A 17,616-nucleotide genomic window follows, 5' to 3' on the forward strand; every position below is an offset into this window, starting at 1 on the left:
CACCACACCGTGGGCCCCCGGGGGCCCGGTCCAGGCCGCCGCGGCGGGCAGATGAGGCATCAGGCTGACGGTCGGAGCGACCAGATCTCCACTTCCAGCAGGTTGTTGGAGACGTGGCTGTCAGCAGAGAGTCCTGCCGAGCCTCAATCATAAAGGCCGAGCCTCGACAGCTAGCCGGGGAAGAAATATGGAATTAATTTGGCCTTCAGGAGCGAGTCGGGGGGGGGGGGGGGGGGGAGAGGAAATACGTGGGAGTGGATACGGGGGCCGGAGAAGACAGAACATCATGAAATAGATATTTTCTGCAGTTGTTTGGAGTTTGAACACGACCACGCGGAGGCTGGATGGAAGTTATTCCCCAACAGTGTTGATCCCTGGCAGCGTCCACCGACATCTGCATGCTTGTTTACCACTAACACTGGTCTCCTGTTGCCTTCAAGCGCCGTGGGAAGTTATACGATCGAGCACATTAAAGACACTCCTGGATTTTGTTACAAATGTTTTTATTTTTTTTTGCTTTTAGTTTGGAAACTAAATTGTGGAGATATCTGTGAATTTATGGAGGTTTACATGGAAGCCACATAAGTATTAATACAAAAGTACAACCCGATAATATAATATATGGGTCGCCCATAATGTTGGAATAATTTGCAAATGTCCTGTCTTTTATAGCTCCAAACAAATATGATTTATGAATTAATGTCACACATAATGTTATCATTGCACCTGGTCGTGATTACTGATGCATTTAAAAAGGAAGAAAGAGAAGATTGTGTCTGAAAACAAACTATTCCAACTTTATGGGCGACAGTGTCATGAGGTCATTTTGCACGCATTTTTTAAAATCTAAACTCGCACAAAAATGTATTATATAATTTATATATATATATATAATTTATATATATATATATAAATATATATATAAATATATATATATATATATATATATAAATAAAAGGAGCAAGAGGAGCATGTGTGTTGGATTTTCCCACAGTAATCCTCCTCCAGACCACTGAAAATGACACACACACACACACACACACACACACACACACACACACACACACCCAACACGTGTAGCATTTTCTTCACTGTGACGGTTTCGTCTGTTGAAGCTCAATCTGAATTTCACGGCGCTCCTTATTACAGTAACCGTGGCAACAACACAGGCTTCAGTGGTCGAGACCGTCGGGAGTATTTGTTTTAAAATCCACCGTGAAATGCAAACGTAATCTCCACCAGATGGCACTGTTTGTCCACACACACACACACACACACACACACACACACACACACACGTCCAGGTGCCAGGCCATCGCTGCCACCTTTAATCCGAAGAGACTTCCAGCGCTGCAAACATTTACGTTCCACGTGTTTTGGTTTGTGAGCGTTGGCGCCGTGCCAGCGTTCTCCTTCCAGCAACACAAACCGAAGTCCGACTGGATCAGGGTGATCCTCGGGCTCCGGGATACCAGACAATGTGGGCTCGCCGTGACCCCCCTACGAGGTCACATTCCTGAACACCTTCCCTCCTTGTATCCACGTCTGCCTTATTGTCCTTGGCATCCTCACCTCACGGCGCTTCCTGACCCCGTCCAAAGTCCTCGGCCCCGCCCCTCTTGACCTCCTCGCTTCTGTCTTGTTGTGTCGTCTCCAGGAAGCGAAGTGCCTTTTCTTGTGGTTTTCTCTCTCAGGCGTTTTTTCCCCCCGCTGGCATTCAAGCAAGGCCCAGTTTTCTTTTTTTCTTTTATTGTGATCCAGATTTGGTGAATCCTGAACTCTCGGACACGAGAATCTAAATTTAGGGGTCGTCACATTGGGTTGAAACCCAGAGGGAAAAAAACGACGGGCAAATGCGCTCATGTGGAAAAGGCCGTAATCAGAGCTGTGGCTGGCTGGTCCCGGGGGTGACGACGTCCCGTCTGAGCCTGGTGGACCTACAGACGCTCGGAGGCCTGGGGCATCTGGCTTCGGTCTGCCAGCGGTGGCGCTGTCTATACAGGACCTGGTCTGAGGCATCAGCCAAGGCCCCTGGCTCTGGTTAGCATTCGGCTAGCTGGGCTCAGACAAGACGACGTGACAGCAGCAGCTACAACAACCAGCACCAACACCATCTGGCAGCACCAACTACCACTGAGACCCAACAGCTAATGACAGCTGGAGGGAATTAAAAAAAAGATCAATAAATGTGTTTTTCTGAGAGAAGTTTGGAACTGTTGCTTTGTTTTTGTCATTCACGGGTCAGAAAGTTTAAATGCCTTTATTAGAGATCTGACAGGGAAGGGAGAGGGAGGGGGGAAGGAGGGAGGGAGAGAGAGAGGGAGAAAGAGAGTGAGGGAGGGAGAAAGAGAGGCAGAGGGGGAGGGAGGGAGAGAGAAAGAGAGTGAAGGAGGGAGAAAGAGAGGGAGGGAGAGAGAGGGGGAGGAAGGGAGACAGAGAGGGAGAGAGAGGGGAGAAAGAGAGAGAGAGGGAGAGAGACAGAGAGGGGGAGGGAGGGAGGGACGGAGGGAGAGAGAGAGGGAGGGGGAAGGAGAGAGGGAGAGAGAGAGGGAGAGAGACGTAGGGAGGGAGAGAAAGAGAGAGGGAGGGAGAAAGAGAGGGAGGGAGGGAGAGAGAGAGAGAGAGAGAGAGGGAAGGAGGGAGAGAGAGAGAGAGGGAGGGAGAGAGGGAGAGAGAGGGAGAGAGGGAGAGAGAGAGAGAGGGAGAGAGAGAGGGAGGGAGGGAGAGAGAGAGGTAGAGAGAGAGAAGGAGAGAGAGAGAGAGAGAGAGAGAGAGAGAGAGAGAGAGAGGGGGAGAGAGGTAGAGAGAGAGAGAGGGAGGGAGAGAGACAGAGAGGGAGAAAGAAAGAGAGGGAGAGAGATGGAGAAAGGGAGGGAGAGAGAGAGAGAGAGAGAGAGAGTGAGAGAGGTAGAGAGAGGGAGACGGGGAACAACAACCCAGCGATGTCTTCATCCAGACTCTAACTCAGACTCTGCGGTTGCTGGTCAGAGCTTTAAACCGCCGCTACAAACCTCGGTTTTCTCTGGTTTCTCTGTCTGCACTTAAATCAAAGAGCGATCTTTTCCAATTCACTTCAAAGTGCGTCTGAAAGGCTCAGCGGATAACGTTCTTCATAAAAAGGACAGAAACATCACCCGGTTCCCCCAGAGGCAATTAAAACCTCAGAACCCGCAGTGAAAACCTACGTTGTTTTTCCCTCTCAGATCAGATTTACACTTCAGAGAGACAACAACACGCCGCCTGGCGTCCGACCACGAACACGAAGCCATCCACGTGTAATGTAGAGGATAAACAGTGACATACAGACCAGTAGATGGTGTAGTAGGTGGGGTGAGAGAAAATACTTCTTCTGTTCAAGCATCCACATGTGTGTACGTAGAATATATATCATATCATGGTTTATTTAAATTCATTATTTTTATTTTGTCTATCCATGCCGTTTCTTTATACTTGCTGTTTTGTGTTTTTAAGTCGTTTTTTTTAATTAATTATAATTGTTTTATTTATATATAAATATAATATATTTTATATGTATATATAATAATTATCTGTAACTGTCTCCTGTCTTTTATCGTATATAATAATTATTAGAAAAATAATAATTATTATTGTTTTTAGTTCTCTCTGTAACCGTCTCCTCTCTTTTATTACTCTTACTTAATTTGGCCTCATGTTTCTAGTTTTTATTAAAGGGACAGTTTAGTTTAGGTAAAATCACATTTAACAGCAATAAAGTCTGAAAGATGTTGTCACGGCATCATAAAGAGCTTCAGTTTTACCAAAAAATTAAGCAAATGAGTTTGTCTGGAAAAGTCAAACACACCCCCTAGTGGAGATAGAGTGAACAACACTCACATCAGCAGGTTATTAGCCAACATGTCCAGCAGGTGTCACTGTACCCAAACAAATGCATCTTAGCCTCATGTTCCGACCACCTTCCGTCCACACTTCCTGTCCTCGAGTCTGAACTGAATGTCCAACGGTCAAAGTCTCCATGGTAACCTGAGACCCGTCTTTTCATGAGTCCACATCCCGGTCACAACACCTATATCACCTGACACCCTTCCTGTCTTTTAAGCCTAAAGTCAACGTGCACTCTCCTCATGCACTCTCCTCAACCACAGACACGTGCAGGTGAATCAGCACCGTGTCCAAAGAGTCTTCAATAAAACTTTATTGTTCATTCAGATGTAGAGAACATTGTGATGTCTTTTAATGTTCCTGATGCATTTTTAATGTAAGTGATCGGGGACAAAATAAACATCTACAATAAAGTATCTACAAAACTTGAAAAGTTCATATTAATGTCCGACTCCCAACATTAAATAGTGCGTATGAACGTGTAGGTGGAAGAAGCATTCAGACAATATAAAAAAGAAGAAGAAATTCCTGAATAAATGAATAAAGAAGCAGATGCTTCTCCCCGCGTTCATCAACCTGAAACCGAAGCGTGTTGTTGTGGGTTCGACGCCCCGAGGCGACGCTCCATCAGCGGCTGGAATTCCACGGAGAAACGCAGGAAACCGGAGACGTGGAAGCGTGAGAGGAGCGCACGAGGCGGCGGCGTAGGAATGTTTCAGGGGGGCTTTGATGTCAGACGACCGAAGCTTCACCTGGACGCGACGCTGAGGACCTTTAATGGTCCTTCACATTCACCTTTGGGTGTCATTAACTCAGTTTAGCTGAGACTAAATTCCTCCTCCATCCCTAACATACATAAACGTTGTTTTTACGTTTTAATTAACTACATCTGGCAGCTGTAATGGTTAGTTTATTCTCATATGTCAAAAGGTTAAAGAACAAACAAACTAAACTTGCAAATTATTAAATGTTCTGATGATAAAAATGTGTTTAATCAATAGAGTGAACACATTTATCAGCAGTTGTAAGACCTAAATTCAGTTTCTGGAAACTTTTAAAGGTGATGTTTCGTTACATTGCAGAGGAAAAATCCAGATTTTACAACATTGGATAAATATCATGTCGTTGGTGCATTTTGGACCAAATTAGGTCAGGTTAAAATAAACATCAAACAAATTAATTATCAGTGAATGGACTCAGTGAACTCATTATTGTGGACTTAATAGAGTTGATCATTTATCAGCTGGTCGAAGTCCTGATTTTACTTTCTGTAAACAGCTTAACATCATTTTAGATTTAAAAAGTGATGTTTGATATTAAAAAAACATACACGAGAAAAGTTGTTTCTGAGTTAGCGTGTGTTTAAATGCGTGAGAAAGTGGAGTCGTGGAAAAAGTTTGAATTTGGTTGAATGAAGAAACCTGAAGCCTGACGAACTCCAGAGAGCTTCAATAAAAGGTTCAGCTTACTTTGACTGAAGCTTCGCCGATGATGATGATGATGATGATGATGAAGAGGCTGCTGACAGACGACCTACATCTAAACTTCCTTCCAACCCTCCTGCATGCTCACGTCACGTCTGATCTGATGGGAAGAACTCAATATTTTATCGTTAGGATTTCTGAATTGATATTAATGAAATAAAAAAACACACATTTATTGTTTTCAATAAGCAGTTTTTTTTAGTGTACAAAAATATAAACATGCTTTTACCACATATTATCATTTCAGTAGTTTATTTTATGTGATTAAAGGTCCTATGTGTTCTTACATGACTGCATGTGTTGTGGTGTCTTTATCAAAACGACCACTAGGGGTCTCCAAAGCTCATGTTTGAAATCAGTAGTACTGGAAAAATACAGCCACACTTATTTCATGAAACAAAAAAACAAAATTAAAATAAAAAACAAAACAAAAACATAAACAATGTAGCAGCTTTATAATGAGTTAACGCAGCATTTTGTCAGTCAGAGTTTGTAAACGGCTTTCAGAGTGAATGAAGAGACATTTAACATGTAATTACGATCCAGGTTTGTTACTCTTTTTTAACACTGACGGTTGAAAAGTGGTGCTCTAAACTGACATGCAGCAAAAATGTATTTCCAGTTTTTAATATCTCGAAGCATCGATGTGAATGCAGATAGGAGAGATGATTCCGTTGTCCATCCGTTAAACATACAGACCACCTCCTTGAAACACCAGCGTCGGGTTAGAAGGAGGTGGCCGTTTGCCAGGCAGGAGTTGCATTGTGGGATGTTGTGGATTTCTGGAGCTCGGCTTTAAGTCGATCTCCTGAAAGTCCCCCGGACTTAAAGGGGGGGCAGAGCTCCGTGGTGGGAGTCCTCCTCTGACCTCGCTGTTACTGATGAGGGCAGAAACCGTGAGTCATGCTGAGGGGATTTTTCCCATCACGCCTGCAGAAGCTGTCCCACCAGGGCGGGGCTCCTCTCCCGGATCAGGGCTGTGGCGATCTCAGCGACCCTCAACACTGACCTCTGCCAACGCTCAGCATCCTGGGAAAAGAGATGAGGAGGAGGAGGAAGAGGAGGAGGAGAGACAGGGAGGTCCTGTTGTTAAATGACATAAAATTACAGACATACACTCGTTATGTGAGCTCAACGGTAGAAGATCCTCCACATTTCTTTACGTTAAGTCACGACTCCCGTTAGCATCCAGTTAGCATTAGCATACAGATAGCGTTCGCTTCCAGTTAGCATAAGCATACAGTTCAAACCAGCAGGAAGCCAAACCGCCTCCATTAAGGGAGGGAGACACAAACACAGGAGACCGCTGTTAGTGTCCCGCGTGTAACTAAAATGAACATTTTGCCTGTCAGTCAATGGTCACATGACTCAGTCAAGTTTACTGCGTTTCCCCCCAAAAAACGTAACCAAGTGGTTTTGATGCCTAACCTTAACTTCCTGTGATTTTATTTTGAAAAGATACTATGCATGCTAACGGATGTATATTTGGAGGCTAAGCCCCGCCCCTTCAGTTTGGACAATCATGGCACCTTATTTTGAAAACAAAAGTCAATTGAATTGTTTGATGAATTACAACTCGATGTTTGTCAATTTAAATATTTTTTCCCAAAATAAGGTCCGATGGGGGACGCAGGAAGGGGCGGGACTTAGCTGTTTACATGCCGTCACTGACATGTGATAAAGTGACACTAGAGGGAAACGTAGAGTGTCATAGTTTGAGTAATTTGACTTGTTGCATCTGAGAACGTGTTGCTTAAAACATCGATGAGCACGAACATATATGTTACAAACAGTAAAAAGGGAGCATTTATTCTATAAACATGACGTTCTCGCGATGATGCTGCTGGTGACGTACAAACAAACACTCTGAAAACCACATTTCCTTATGTCTGTGCTATCAAGGATTTTTTCAAAGTTATTTTCTGTTCAAATCAACAGACGGAAGCAATTTTCCAAAGAAGAAAAAAAAAAACTCCACCACAGAATGAACTTTCTTTTTTTTCACATATGGGCACTAACGTGGAGCCGTCTGAAGCCGGCGAGGCGGCGAGGCCGACCCCGAGGTCTCTGGTGCATGATATTAGGGCAGATCTATGTGAAACCACACGTGAGACAAAAGGAGAACATACATCGGGTTCTTCTAAAGGCCGACTCCACTGCTGTGGTTGTTTTGCTGTTCGTGATTTCTCTTTTCGGTATCTCTTTCTTCTTTTTTTCCCTTCCTCCTCTGCCGGCACAATGCACTTTTAATGGATTTCACTCCCCTGACTCCGGTCCTACAGCGACTCCCTACTTTGATTTAGTTCCTTGATGAAGACTTAGCCCGACCTGTTTTCCATCTTTCAAAAGGCAGTTCAAGGAGCTTTTTTTTTTTTAGTTCCTCACGTAGATTTATACTGGGTGCTCTACCTGGACTGTTTCACAAACGGATTGAGGGCTTTAACGAGGCTCTTGGCGTAGGACATCTAAAACAATATTTTAAATTCTTTAAGGAGGATACAGAGAACACAAAGGAAAATAAAGAAAGGATGTTTAACCACAGAGGAGGAGGAGAAGAAAGACATGTGGGTTTCTGCAACCAGCAAATAGTTTCACATGCATTCGTTCTGCATTCATGTTACACTTACATGTTAAGTAGCTTTTGTTTAAATGACTGAATGTTAAGCCACACCACCTCCTTAGTTACTGTTGCTACACCTTTCAAGCTTAAATTTCTAGCATGCAGTTTAATCATTAACTGTGGAAGATCTACTAACAATAATCTGGGTGTTTCTCCAGCAATTTATGTTTTAATTAAACCATGTTAGCTCCGTTAGTTGGCTTTTTAATGATTCCAACTGACTTCTTTTAGAGAGAGAAAACTACAAAATAATCTTTAGTAAATACTTGATGGCAACATACAGACCAAAAAATGTTTGGTTAACTGCATTGGTAGCGTGGTAGCGACCTGTCAATCAGCAGGTAAGCCCCGCCCCCTAAAGCATCCCCTGCTTTCTGGTCTGGTGGACTCTAAATGGACCATAATGTACTAAATGAACATCATGCTGGATTGAAGAAGACTTGAAACTAGAGATTGAGACCATAAACTCATGTTTACAATGTTTACTGAGATAATACATCAAGAGAGAAGTAGGACCATTTTCTCATAGACTTCTATACAACCAGAGAGGAGTCGCCCCCTGGTGGCCAGCAGAGAGAAGTAGGACCATTTTCTCATAGACTGCTATACAACCAGAGAGGAGTCGCCCCCTGGTGGCCAGCAGAGAGAATGAGAGTAGACAGGCACTTCAGCTTTGGCTTCACTTTAGAGAACCAGAGGTCGCCACCTGATAAAACTGACAAAAGGGCAAAGTTCATGACATGTTTCGGTTAATAATTACATGGTTGAAGTTTATTTTTTGATCTTTGTTTGAAACTTAAACCCGTCCAACACATTTTTTATACTAATAAAACACTTTTAACACTTTGACACGTCATCGCAGGAAAAAAACGCAGGTGTAGCTAACGACACGGGCGATGGCCGCGTTCCATTTCAGTTTTCCGGCGAAGCCAGGAAGGACGACAGCAGAGAGCTGGAGCCGTATCATCTAATTGGAACAAAGCCTTTATTACTGGAGTTGTTATGAGATGTGAAATCGTCTTTTTACTTTGGCGAGGACAATGTTATCAAAACAGACAAAGAGCGATGGCAAAACCTGCGAGAGCCGGATCCAAGATGTAATAAATCCCTGCTTTTAAAGACGGGAAACCGTCTCACACTTTCTCTTCTGGGTCTGAGAGCCGTTTCATCGGCCAGCTCTCAACGGCAGGTTTGCTTAGACAGAAATAACATCATTTAAGAGGGTTTTCTCACAAAGCTTTTAATGTCTTTACATCCACAGAGAGGAACGTAGAAATATATTAAAAATATATCCCACTGAAACGTCAAAAACAGTGGATGATTTGTTATCGGGAGCGTCGGCTACCTTTGAATCTGGCCTCCGAACGCGGTTTCGCATCGCAACTATGTGTCGGCAGTTTAACACGTTTTGGAGTCGAGTTTACGACCAAAAAATAAGTTGTTTTTTCGCTCCCGCGCTGCCCGTTTCTCCGGCTCGCAGCCCGACTGCCAGCTCCCAGCAGCACCAGGACTGGACGAGGGACGTGACGAGGTGTGAGAGCGATGAGCGTGGAATCGGGCCTGACCGTGGTTAATGGAAGCGAGAGACCCGGGATCCAGAACTCCCGGAGCACTCGTCCCTAATCAGAACCAGCGGCGGCGGCGGGCGGCGGGGGGAGTCAGATGACATGGATTTTCCACACCAAAAAAACGACTGAACTGGAGTTCAGATCAGCGACTACAAACCTCATCATTGATTAAAGCAACACAGAGGAAGGAAATAAAAAAAAAAAGATTGAATCAAAATATGATAGTTCTGAATGAGCTCCAGAGGCGTTCTGTGTTCTACAAGCTTTTTGTAATACGCCGCTTAGATTTGAATGTAATCTTTGAAGAATCAAAGGAAAGAAAAACAGCTTGTGTTGCTGTAGCCGAGCCATTGTTCTGTTGCTCAATCAGCAGCGTGAGGTTAGCACATCTGTAAGCAGTCAACAGAGAGCAGCTGATAGCACGACGTCGTCCACAGATCCTCCAGAGTACGCATCGGTTCATCACAGCGAGAAATCAAATTCCATCTTTTCATTGTTTACACCGTGAGCAATCAGATGAAAGCATTCCTCCCGCCGTTATCTAAAAGCAATCACGCCTTCGCACGCCGAGTATATATCGTCGCCGGTCGATTACCACCCAAGTGAGCCGCCGCCGCCGCCGAGGGCGATGGGAACAGTCACAAGAAGCTCCACCGAGTGTCTCGGGCATATTGGAGACAGCTACAGCCATCAAACCACAGCTAATGACTCTATTATAGGAGGTCTGTTTTCTTACAGGCAGAACAAAAAAACACACAAGTGGAGATCACCAAGGAGGATCAAAGTTTGAAAGTCCTAGTACTGAATTATTTTCCACTCCAGATATGCGGCCTTTGAAATATGAATCACGCTTCATAAAGTTATTAAATCAGTAGTTTGCCTGCACCAGTGGAACGCAGAGACAAATTCCTCGCCGACTCGTTGCACAGCTTCAAGTAGTCACGACTCTCAGCCACTCGGGCCTCCGATGTGGTCGAGGGGGAGAAAACAGCACGACAAGAGAGCTGGATTTATTTAATTTTTTCATATCTCTCCGCTCTCGGGGCTGAAATCTATACGAGCGCTGCGAGCTGATTGATCGGCGCTCAGACTTCTCTCTCCGGTAGGTCTCTCTCGACAGACGAGAGCCGCTGTGCCCTCTCCTGACCCCGACTTTCGCCTCCCGTTCGTTTTCCATGGAAGGAATAAAAAGAGAGCGGCTCGCTAATGAGCAAGCTTCTTGGCTCGTTGCTATGGAAACGGAAACATCCATGAGAGGGAATATTCTGGGGGACACATGAGAGGGCATGTCGAGAAAGACACTTCATCGTGTGATCTTACTCGTAGGTTCTCGGATCCTGGGAATGTGGTCCTGCAGGGATTTGTCTCCGGATCATCATCATCATCATCATCATCAGAGGCTGCTGAGGGTCCTCCAGCGTTTCCACCGACTCCGCTTCCAGCAGAGGACGGAGATGGAGAAACCAGTGAGCTCTCCAGGTCAGATAAAACAACTTAAAGAACCCTAAGCAGATCAGTCTGATTAATCGACGGGCCCTCACCTGTTTATCTTCATGCGTACCAAACACAGAAAAGGTCGTCATGTGCCAGAGTATTCTATTCTATTCTGAATGTGCCCTTTACTATTATTCGACGTAAGGGAAGCTCACTTTCCACTTTGACATGATTAACTGCCACAAATCCTCACTTAGCGGCTCCCCCGGCCAAAAAGAATCATCATTTATTCCCATTAGTGGAAGGCCCATCATGGACGCCATGTTGAATGGGAAAGTGACACATTTACATTTTGAAACACAACCCCCCCTCCTCCCCCCTCCACTGACAGCAGAGCGTCTGCTACTTCGATTAACCGAAGCGTCCAATCCCCCCCGGTGGCCGAGATGACGTTTATAGAGTTTGTCCTGAATTTAAAAATAGAGACAAACACTACATGACCTGCTATCGAGAGGGAAAAATACCACAAGATACGAGTCATAGTTGGAGACGGAGAGAGCAAGGTTTTTTTCATGTGCACCCAGAAACTTAATTTCAAGGCCCCAAAAATGACAAGTCGCATTATGAAAGTAAGTGACAGTATTGTTTTAATACATGCAATACGTTATCATTTCACGAGTCGTTAATTAAAAACAAAAAAACACTCTCAATCACTTCCATGTGCACGAATGCACAAACTCATGCAACAGCCTTGTTATTGCAAACTGCCAACCGCAAGTTTATGGAATGGAACGACAATCATTAGCCTTTTTTTTTGCTTAGTGTTAAAAATGGGGAGATTTTTTTTGACAAGCCATGAGGTGACAGGTCTTTGAAATGGGGGGGGGGGGGGGGGGGGGGGGGGCATCAGCGGACCACACAATAAGCAATCCTCCAATCCCCAAACTCTTAAATGCTCACACATGAAATCGACCTTTTCAGTCTGGGAGCAGCAGCAGCCACACAAGAAGAGCCTGCTTTGAAGCTTAAAAAGGTTTCAGGCAATTAGGACCTTTAACGGTGACAATTTGTACGCCTCTGTCATTCCCCGAGATCCCCGGCCCCCGAGGACCGCCGCCGCCCGCCGCCGCCCGCCGCCGCCGCTCGGGGCTTCCACTTCTCTCCCCTTCATCAAATGCCAGAAGCTCTGGGTCCTAATTGAAAAACAGCTCATGGAAAAAAAAGCTTGGCACGGCGCCGGAGCCAAGAGAACTGGAAAGAGTTGTTAAGACACACCACCTACTATAACCGAGGTGGCCAAGAACATTGAGAGAGGTTTTACTGTCTGTCTGTTGAGGGTGCTTGCAGTCCTAACAGCTGTAGCATCCACTTGAGGGCAGCATCATTACTGTGCCAGACGGCGTTCTGAACCCACCTAACGTGAACTTCACCGAGCAACATTTCACCGATTTCTGTCATTTTTTAATAGATGAAGTTATTTCTCGGGAAAATAAAAATAAAAATTATCCCCGAATGACCTTCTGTTCAATCCCAGCGATACAATACAGCTAAAAAACAGCGAGGGAGCATCGTGTTTCAGGGCTCCTGACAGCTCGTCCCCCCTGGACCTGTATTGTGGTCCCGCTGCCCCTCAGTCGCCTCACTGAAGACAGGCAGGAGCTCGGGGGCTTAAGACAGAAGAGGGCAACAGGTCCAATTACTGGCCGGTCCAAAAAGTCTGATTTCAACACTGCAGAGAACACAATGAAGAAGGGTGGCAGGACGACTTTCCTTGAATGAAGAATTACCACAGAGGGAAACACACACCACTGCAAGTACAAAACCTGCATTTAAGTCCCCGTTTTATTTCCCCCGAAGCACCTTTAAGGTTCAGGATCAGTTTTTACACTCTGACGGCATCGTATCGATTCTTTTCATTTAAAGGTATATGAAAATAAACATGTTTTTATGGCTGGAAATAGCAGAAACTTCTGGTTCTGAGAAGTGAAGCCGATGCTGAAGTGCCTTAAACTGCCATTCTCTCTGCTGGCCATCAGGGGGCGACTCCTCTCTGGTTGTATAGAAGTCTATGAGAAAATGGTCCTACTTCTCTCTTGATGTATTATCTCAGTAAACATTGTAAACATGAGTTTATGGTTCCTTTAGTGCATGGGTGTCAAACTCTGGCCCGCGGGCCAAATTTGGCCCGCGGTGTAATTTCATTTGGCCCTTGAGGCAATATCAAATTAACATTAGAGCTGGCCCGCCGGTATTATACAGCGGCGGCGCCGCTGTAACACCGCATTCACCGCTAATACTACAAATCCCATAATGCTCTGCTGTTGTTTTGGCGCGCCAGCCATGCTCTCTCCTCTGTGTCAGTAGCGATCCGTGTTCTTGCGCAACGCTTCGGCTGAAAGCCGGCCGGCTCACCCCGCCTCCCCGTGCCTCTCTCCCAGACGTGCTGCGGCCTCATACTACAACTGTCAGTGTCACTGTGTTACCCCTACCAAAAATGGCGAAAAGGAAGGGAGAAAACAGAACTTTTCTGGACAGGTGGGAGACAGAATATCTGTTTATATATGTAAAAGGACAGACCTGTTTGTCTCGTTTGTGGAGCCAACGTTTCGGTAGCTAAGGAGTACAACATTAGGCGACACTATGAAACGAAACACCAGGACAAGTACAAGGACCTGGACACGACTCAAAGGAGCCAGAAAGTAGAGGAGATGAAAAGAGGTTTGGTTTCACAACAGAATATGTTCAAAAAAGGCTGCAAATAGAAAAGAGGCATTCAATTTTTATTAAAATTTTATTTGATATGCCATTGATATTTTTTAATTATTATTATTATTATTTGAAACTCGATTTTGCATGTCACTATAAAGTTATATAAGCCTTGCTTGTTCAATATTCAATGCAAAACTTGTTTGGGTCCCTATTAAAAGGTTAATTTGTTCAACCTTGGCCCGCGGCTTTGTTCAGTTTGAAATTTTGGCCCACTCTGTATTTGAGTTTGACACCCCTGCTTTAGTGGTTGCTATAATTCCAGGATGGAGGCGGACAAAATGCTGAACTCGAGGCTTCAAAACGGTAGTCCACAAACCAACGGGTGTCGTCACCATGACGACGTCCACTTCTAACACACAGACTACGTATAATACACATTTCCCCCGATGATAATCTGACATGTTCGGCATCTTTGGACACATTCTCCACTGACATTTGAAGTAGCATTATATCCTCAAATATCACAAGTAATAGTTGTAATTATGAGGCAGAGTATTGTAGCTTTTCTGTCATGTGAAAAATGTTTTTGAGGGGATTTTTGTGGTTGCAGATCAATTTAAGAAAAAGGAAGAAAAATCCCTCAAAATTGCACTCAAGTGCTGTACTTAGTGTGTCTTGAAAGTATTAAAAGTAGTCACTGTGAACACATGCTAAAGTTTAGTTTTGCTGTTGTGGAAGAAGGTGAAACTCTTCCAGTGTGATGCCATTTGTATTTTATACACATTTCCCACTTCAGTCTGACAGATTTGCTTTGTTGTTAGTTAACTTAACTTCGGTGTTGAGAGTTCGGGGGATTTCATGTTTTTAGATGTGTGCAGGGAAAAGTGTTATTGTTCCTGGAAAACAAAATATGAAGCATGCTAACATATGCTAGTGATTTCATTATCAATAACATCCTCACATCCATCAATCAATCAATCAATCTAGAGGAGGCTGTGAGCTCATCTTTTTAACGATCTAATCAAATTCCTCCCGGCGCTACGTCCTGCTTCCTGTTTCAATCAATTACGTCAACATACCAAAGATAGAGACGACTTTCAGCTCAGATTTAAGACGGAAAGGAAAGAAAAAAGTTCTGGTTTGAGTTACTTTCATGGTACTTTTAAAAAGTATTTTCATTATGAAGATTAAAAGCTGGAGAGTCGTTTCTGCTGCTTGGTGAAAACCTACATTTTTAGTCTTGGAGATGTTCATGCTTTCAGGTAAAAATCAAAGTGAAAGACTGTGATAATGAGAGTGGCAAATGAGACAAGGAGACAAATGGACAGGATCAATACAAGTTGATGAGATCCATTAGAGATAGATCCAAGAAATAATATTAATATTATAATATTTACTCCCGAGCTTTGGATCTAAACAAGGTAGATTTTACAAGGTAAAAATGAGCTTGGATCGCTGAGAGCTGAAGCTGACGGAGACGACTGACACGATTTCCTCCTTTAGGAACAGGTTTTATTGAATATCTGCGATGCATTCAGGGTCAGCGGCTCGGCGTCTGTACTTCCAGATACCCGCGTCGTTCCCACTCTGCCTCGCTTCGTCTGAAAGGGATCAGAATGTCTGAAAAGTCTGAGTTCCCTTCAGACTTTTCCAGCCGAAAAAAATTCTAAACGTTTGTATTGATGAAGTGTTTTTCAGACCAACCGCTGCCACACGATCCGTTCACGCTACGCTGGAGAAGCTCTTTCAACACACGTTTCCAAAATATCCTGTGTAGGGGCGTCCGCCGGGCAAACATGTCGGATGTACGATTTCTCTTTCTGCTCAAACCCGGCTAAGAATGGGACATGGAGGGGGGGATGGGGGGGACAGGGGGTCTGTGTTTCAGCTGCAAACATTTTCTTTTTTTTCCAAAAAACAGCTCTGGTGAGAGACGACTCTGTTTGAATTCAACTTGCCGAGAGACATACCTCAAAACAGCGCGCAGAACAATGGCTCTTCAGTTGAGGCGGCATGAAAGCATGGAGGCCTGGGTGGGATTTATGAACTGGGACGGACCGAGTCCCACATGCGGTGAAACGGGGCCCTCCGCGGACGCCTCATTTACTTATCACACTGTATTGCTTACAGCGAGGCGAGGGGACTCCAGATACGCGGTTTCTATCCGAGGCCATCTGAGGTCGGCTGCAGGTGGATTTCACAAAACAAGACTTTTTGCAGCATACATCCCCCCCCCCCACACACCCACACACACACTTTCACGCTTAACACAAGCAGAGATTGTAATCTCGCTCGGCCGAGAGCCGAACACACAAACAGAGGTGCAACACTGTGTTTTTGTGCTGCTGTCAAAATATCGGTGCACCGCAGACTAAACATCGGGGGATAAGTCGGCCGTGTGGCTCGACAGATGGAGTGTGAGAACGAGACGGCGACGCCGCGAAGGAAAATCAGTTTCACATGACACTTGGTGACTGAGAGATTCATCCCAGGACATGAAATACCAGATTTGACCTTTTCCAATCCTTCCTTGAAAAAATGGTTATTATTAACTTTACAAACCCCCGAATCCCAAAACTCACCAGCAATTTACCACAAGTTGGGTACTCGTTATCTTCACTGAAGTTATGCTTTCATTTGTCGGGGAGCTTCAAAACCTGTACGACTCTGTGAGGTCGCTGACCATTCGCCATATATTTGAATTTGCATAATCATGACTCAGCGTCACATTTATGTAAATGAGGTGCGTCCATCACAAATGAGGCAGCCAGCTCACAAAACTCAGATCAATCCGTTCAATATGAATCAACACCTCATTGTCCTGGATCAGGCTGACCTTGACAGGTGGACCCCCCAGGACTGGGACCAGGTCTCCTGGGGGGGGGGATGAGAGGAGGTGGACTCTTAATGAAACCCAGTCAGAGTTGATGGACAGCATCTCCCTGCTGTTGAATTTTTGTTTTAATGTTATGATGCCAGCCGTGTTGTCTGACCAGAGAACAGTTTTGTTGTTGCCGTTTTCATGCTGATGCTAATTGAAAAAAGGCATGACGGGAAAGAACTACTGTTTTTGTTTTTTTTCCATGTTTGTCATGTTTGTCATGTGTGGCTGCAGCTGCGTGACGTTGTGCAACACAGAGATGCACAACAACAATAAATAATCCTGGAAGCATTCAATCCTTGCATGCTGTTTATCTGGTTTGTGAGCCGGCTGCATATTCTAAGTAATATCCATATATCCTATTTCATATGCGCAATAATGTGAACTCAACCATGCAGTCTGTCCACAATTATATTTCCCTTTTTACTGTTTATTATATATTTACCTACTCTGTCCTCTTTGCTGCCATGACACTGTAACATTTGACAAGATAAATTAATATATATATGTATTTTGAGTCTCATCCGGGATGATTGTGAAACGAGCCCGACGGCGGCGCATGTCCTCCGGGTAACTGCAGCCGTTGATACGTTCACCAGCCCCAGCTGAAGTTTTTTTTTTTTTTACCAGCGTTCTGGGGCATCTGGTGGTGTTTTCCCTGATCTCACTACTCCGCAGCTATTTTCCACCACGCCCGATCAGACAGGCGTGTGTGTGTGTGTGTGTGTGTACCGAGGAGGTCCCTGCAAATAAAAAGCATAAGCCGAGCAGGAAAGGAAAAACAAATCTTCGAGGAGAGTGAAATGAAAGCATAATACCTGCAGAGCCGAGACGTAACGGGAAAGCCGGGTGGAAACGAGGGAGCAGGAGGAGCGTGGGTGGCCGGGGAAACAGAGTGGCAAAACAAACACGTGTGGGTTTTTTTTACCCTCAATCTGAGTGATTGAATGTTTACAAACTAATCGTGAAGAGCCGTGTCACATTAATCCTGCATACGAGCACGTTTCAGGCACTGATTCTCCCTCTTGGAATGTCATTTACCAAAATTGCCGAGTCGTA

The 17,616-nt window shown here is 44.7% G+C and overlaps 1 protein-coding gene across 1 annotated transcript in view; it reads right to left on the reverse strand.

The window, feature by feature from the left end:
- Positions 1-5,394: 5,394 nt before the first annotated feature.
- Positions 5,395-17,616, reverse strand: part of crppa (CDP-L-ribitol pyrophosphorylase A) — a 38,891-nt gene continuing 26,669 nt past the window's right edge. The window contains exon 10 of the mRNA XM_084027159.1: positions 5,395-6,374. Within this exon, the coding sequence (XP_083883285.1) occupies positions 6,270-6,374 (105 nt within the window). The 3' untranslated portion in view covers positions 5,395-6,269. The remainder of the gene's footprint in view (positions 6,375-17,616) is intronic.

Source organism: Eutrigla gurnardus, assembly GCF_963514095.1.
Source record: "Eutrigla gurnardus genome assembly, chromosome: 14".
NCBI classification, from domain to species: Eukaryota; Metazoa; Chordata; class Actinopteri; order Perciformes; family Triglidae; genus Eutrigla; species Eutrigla gurnardus.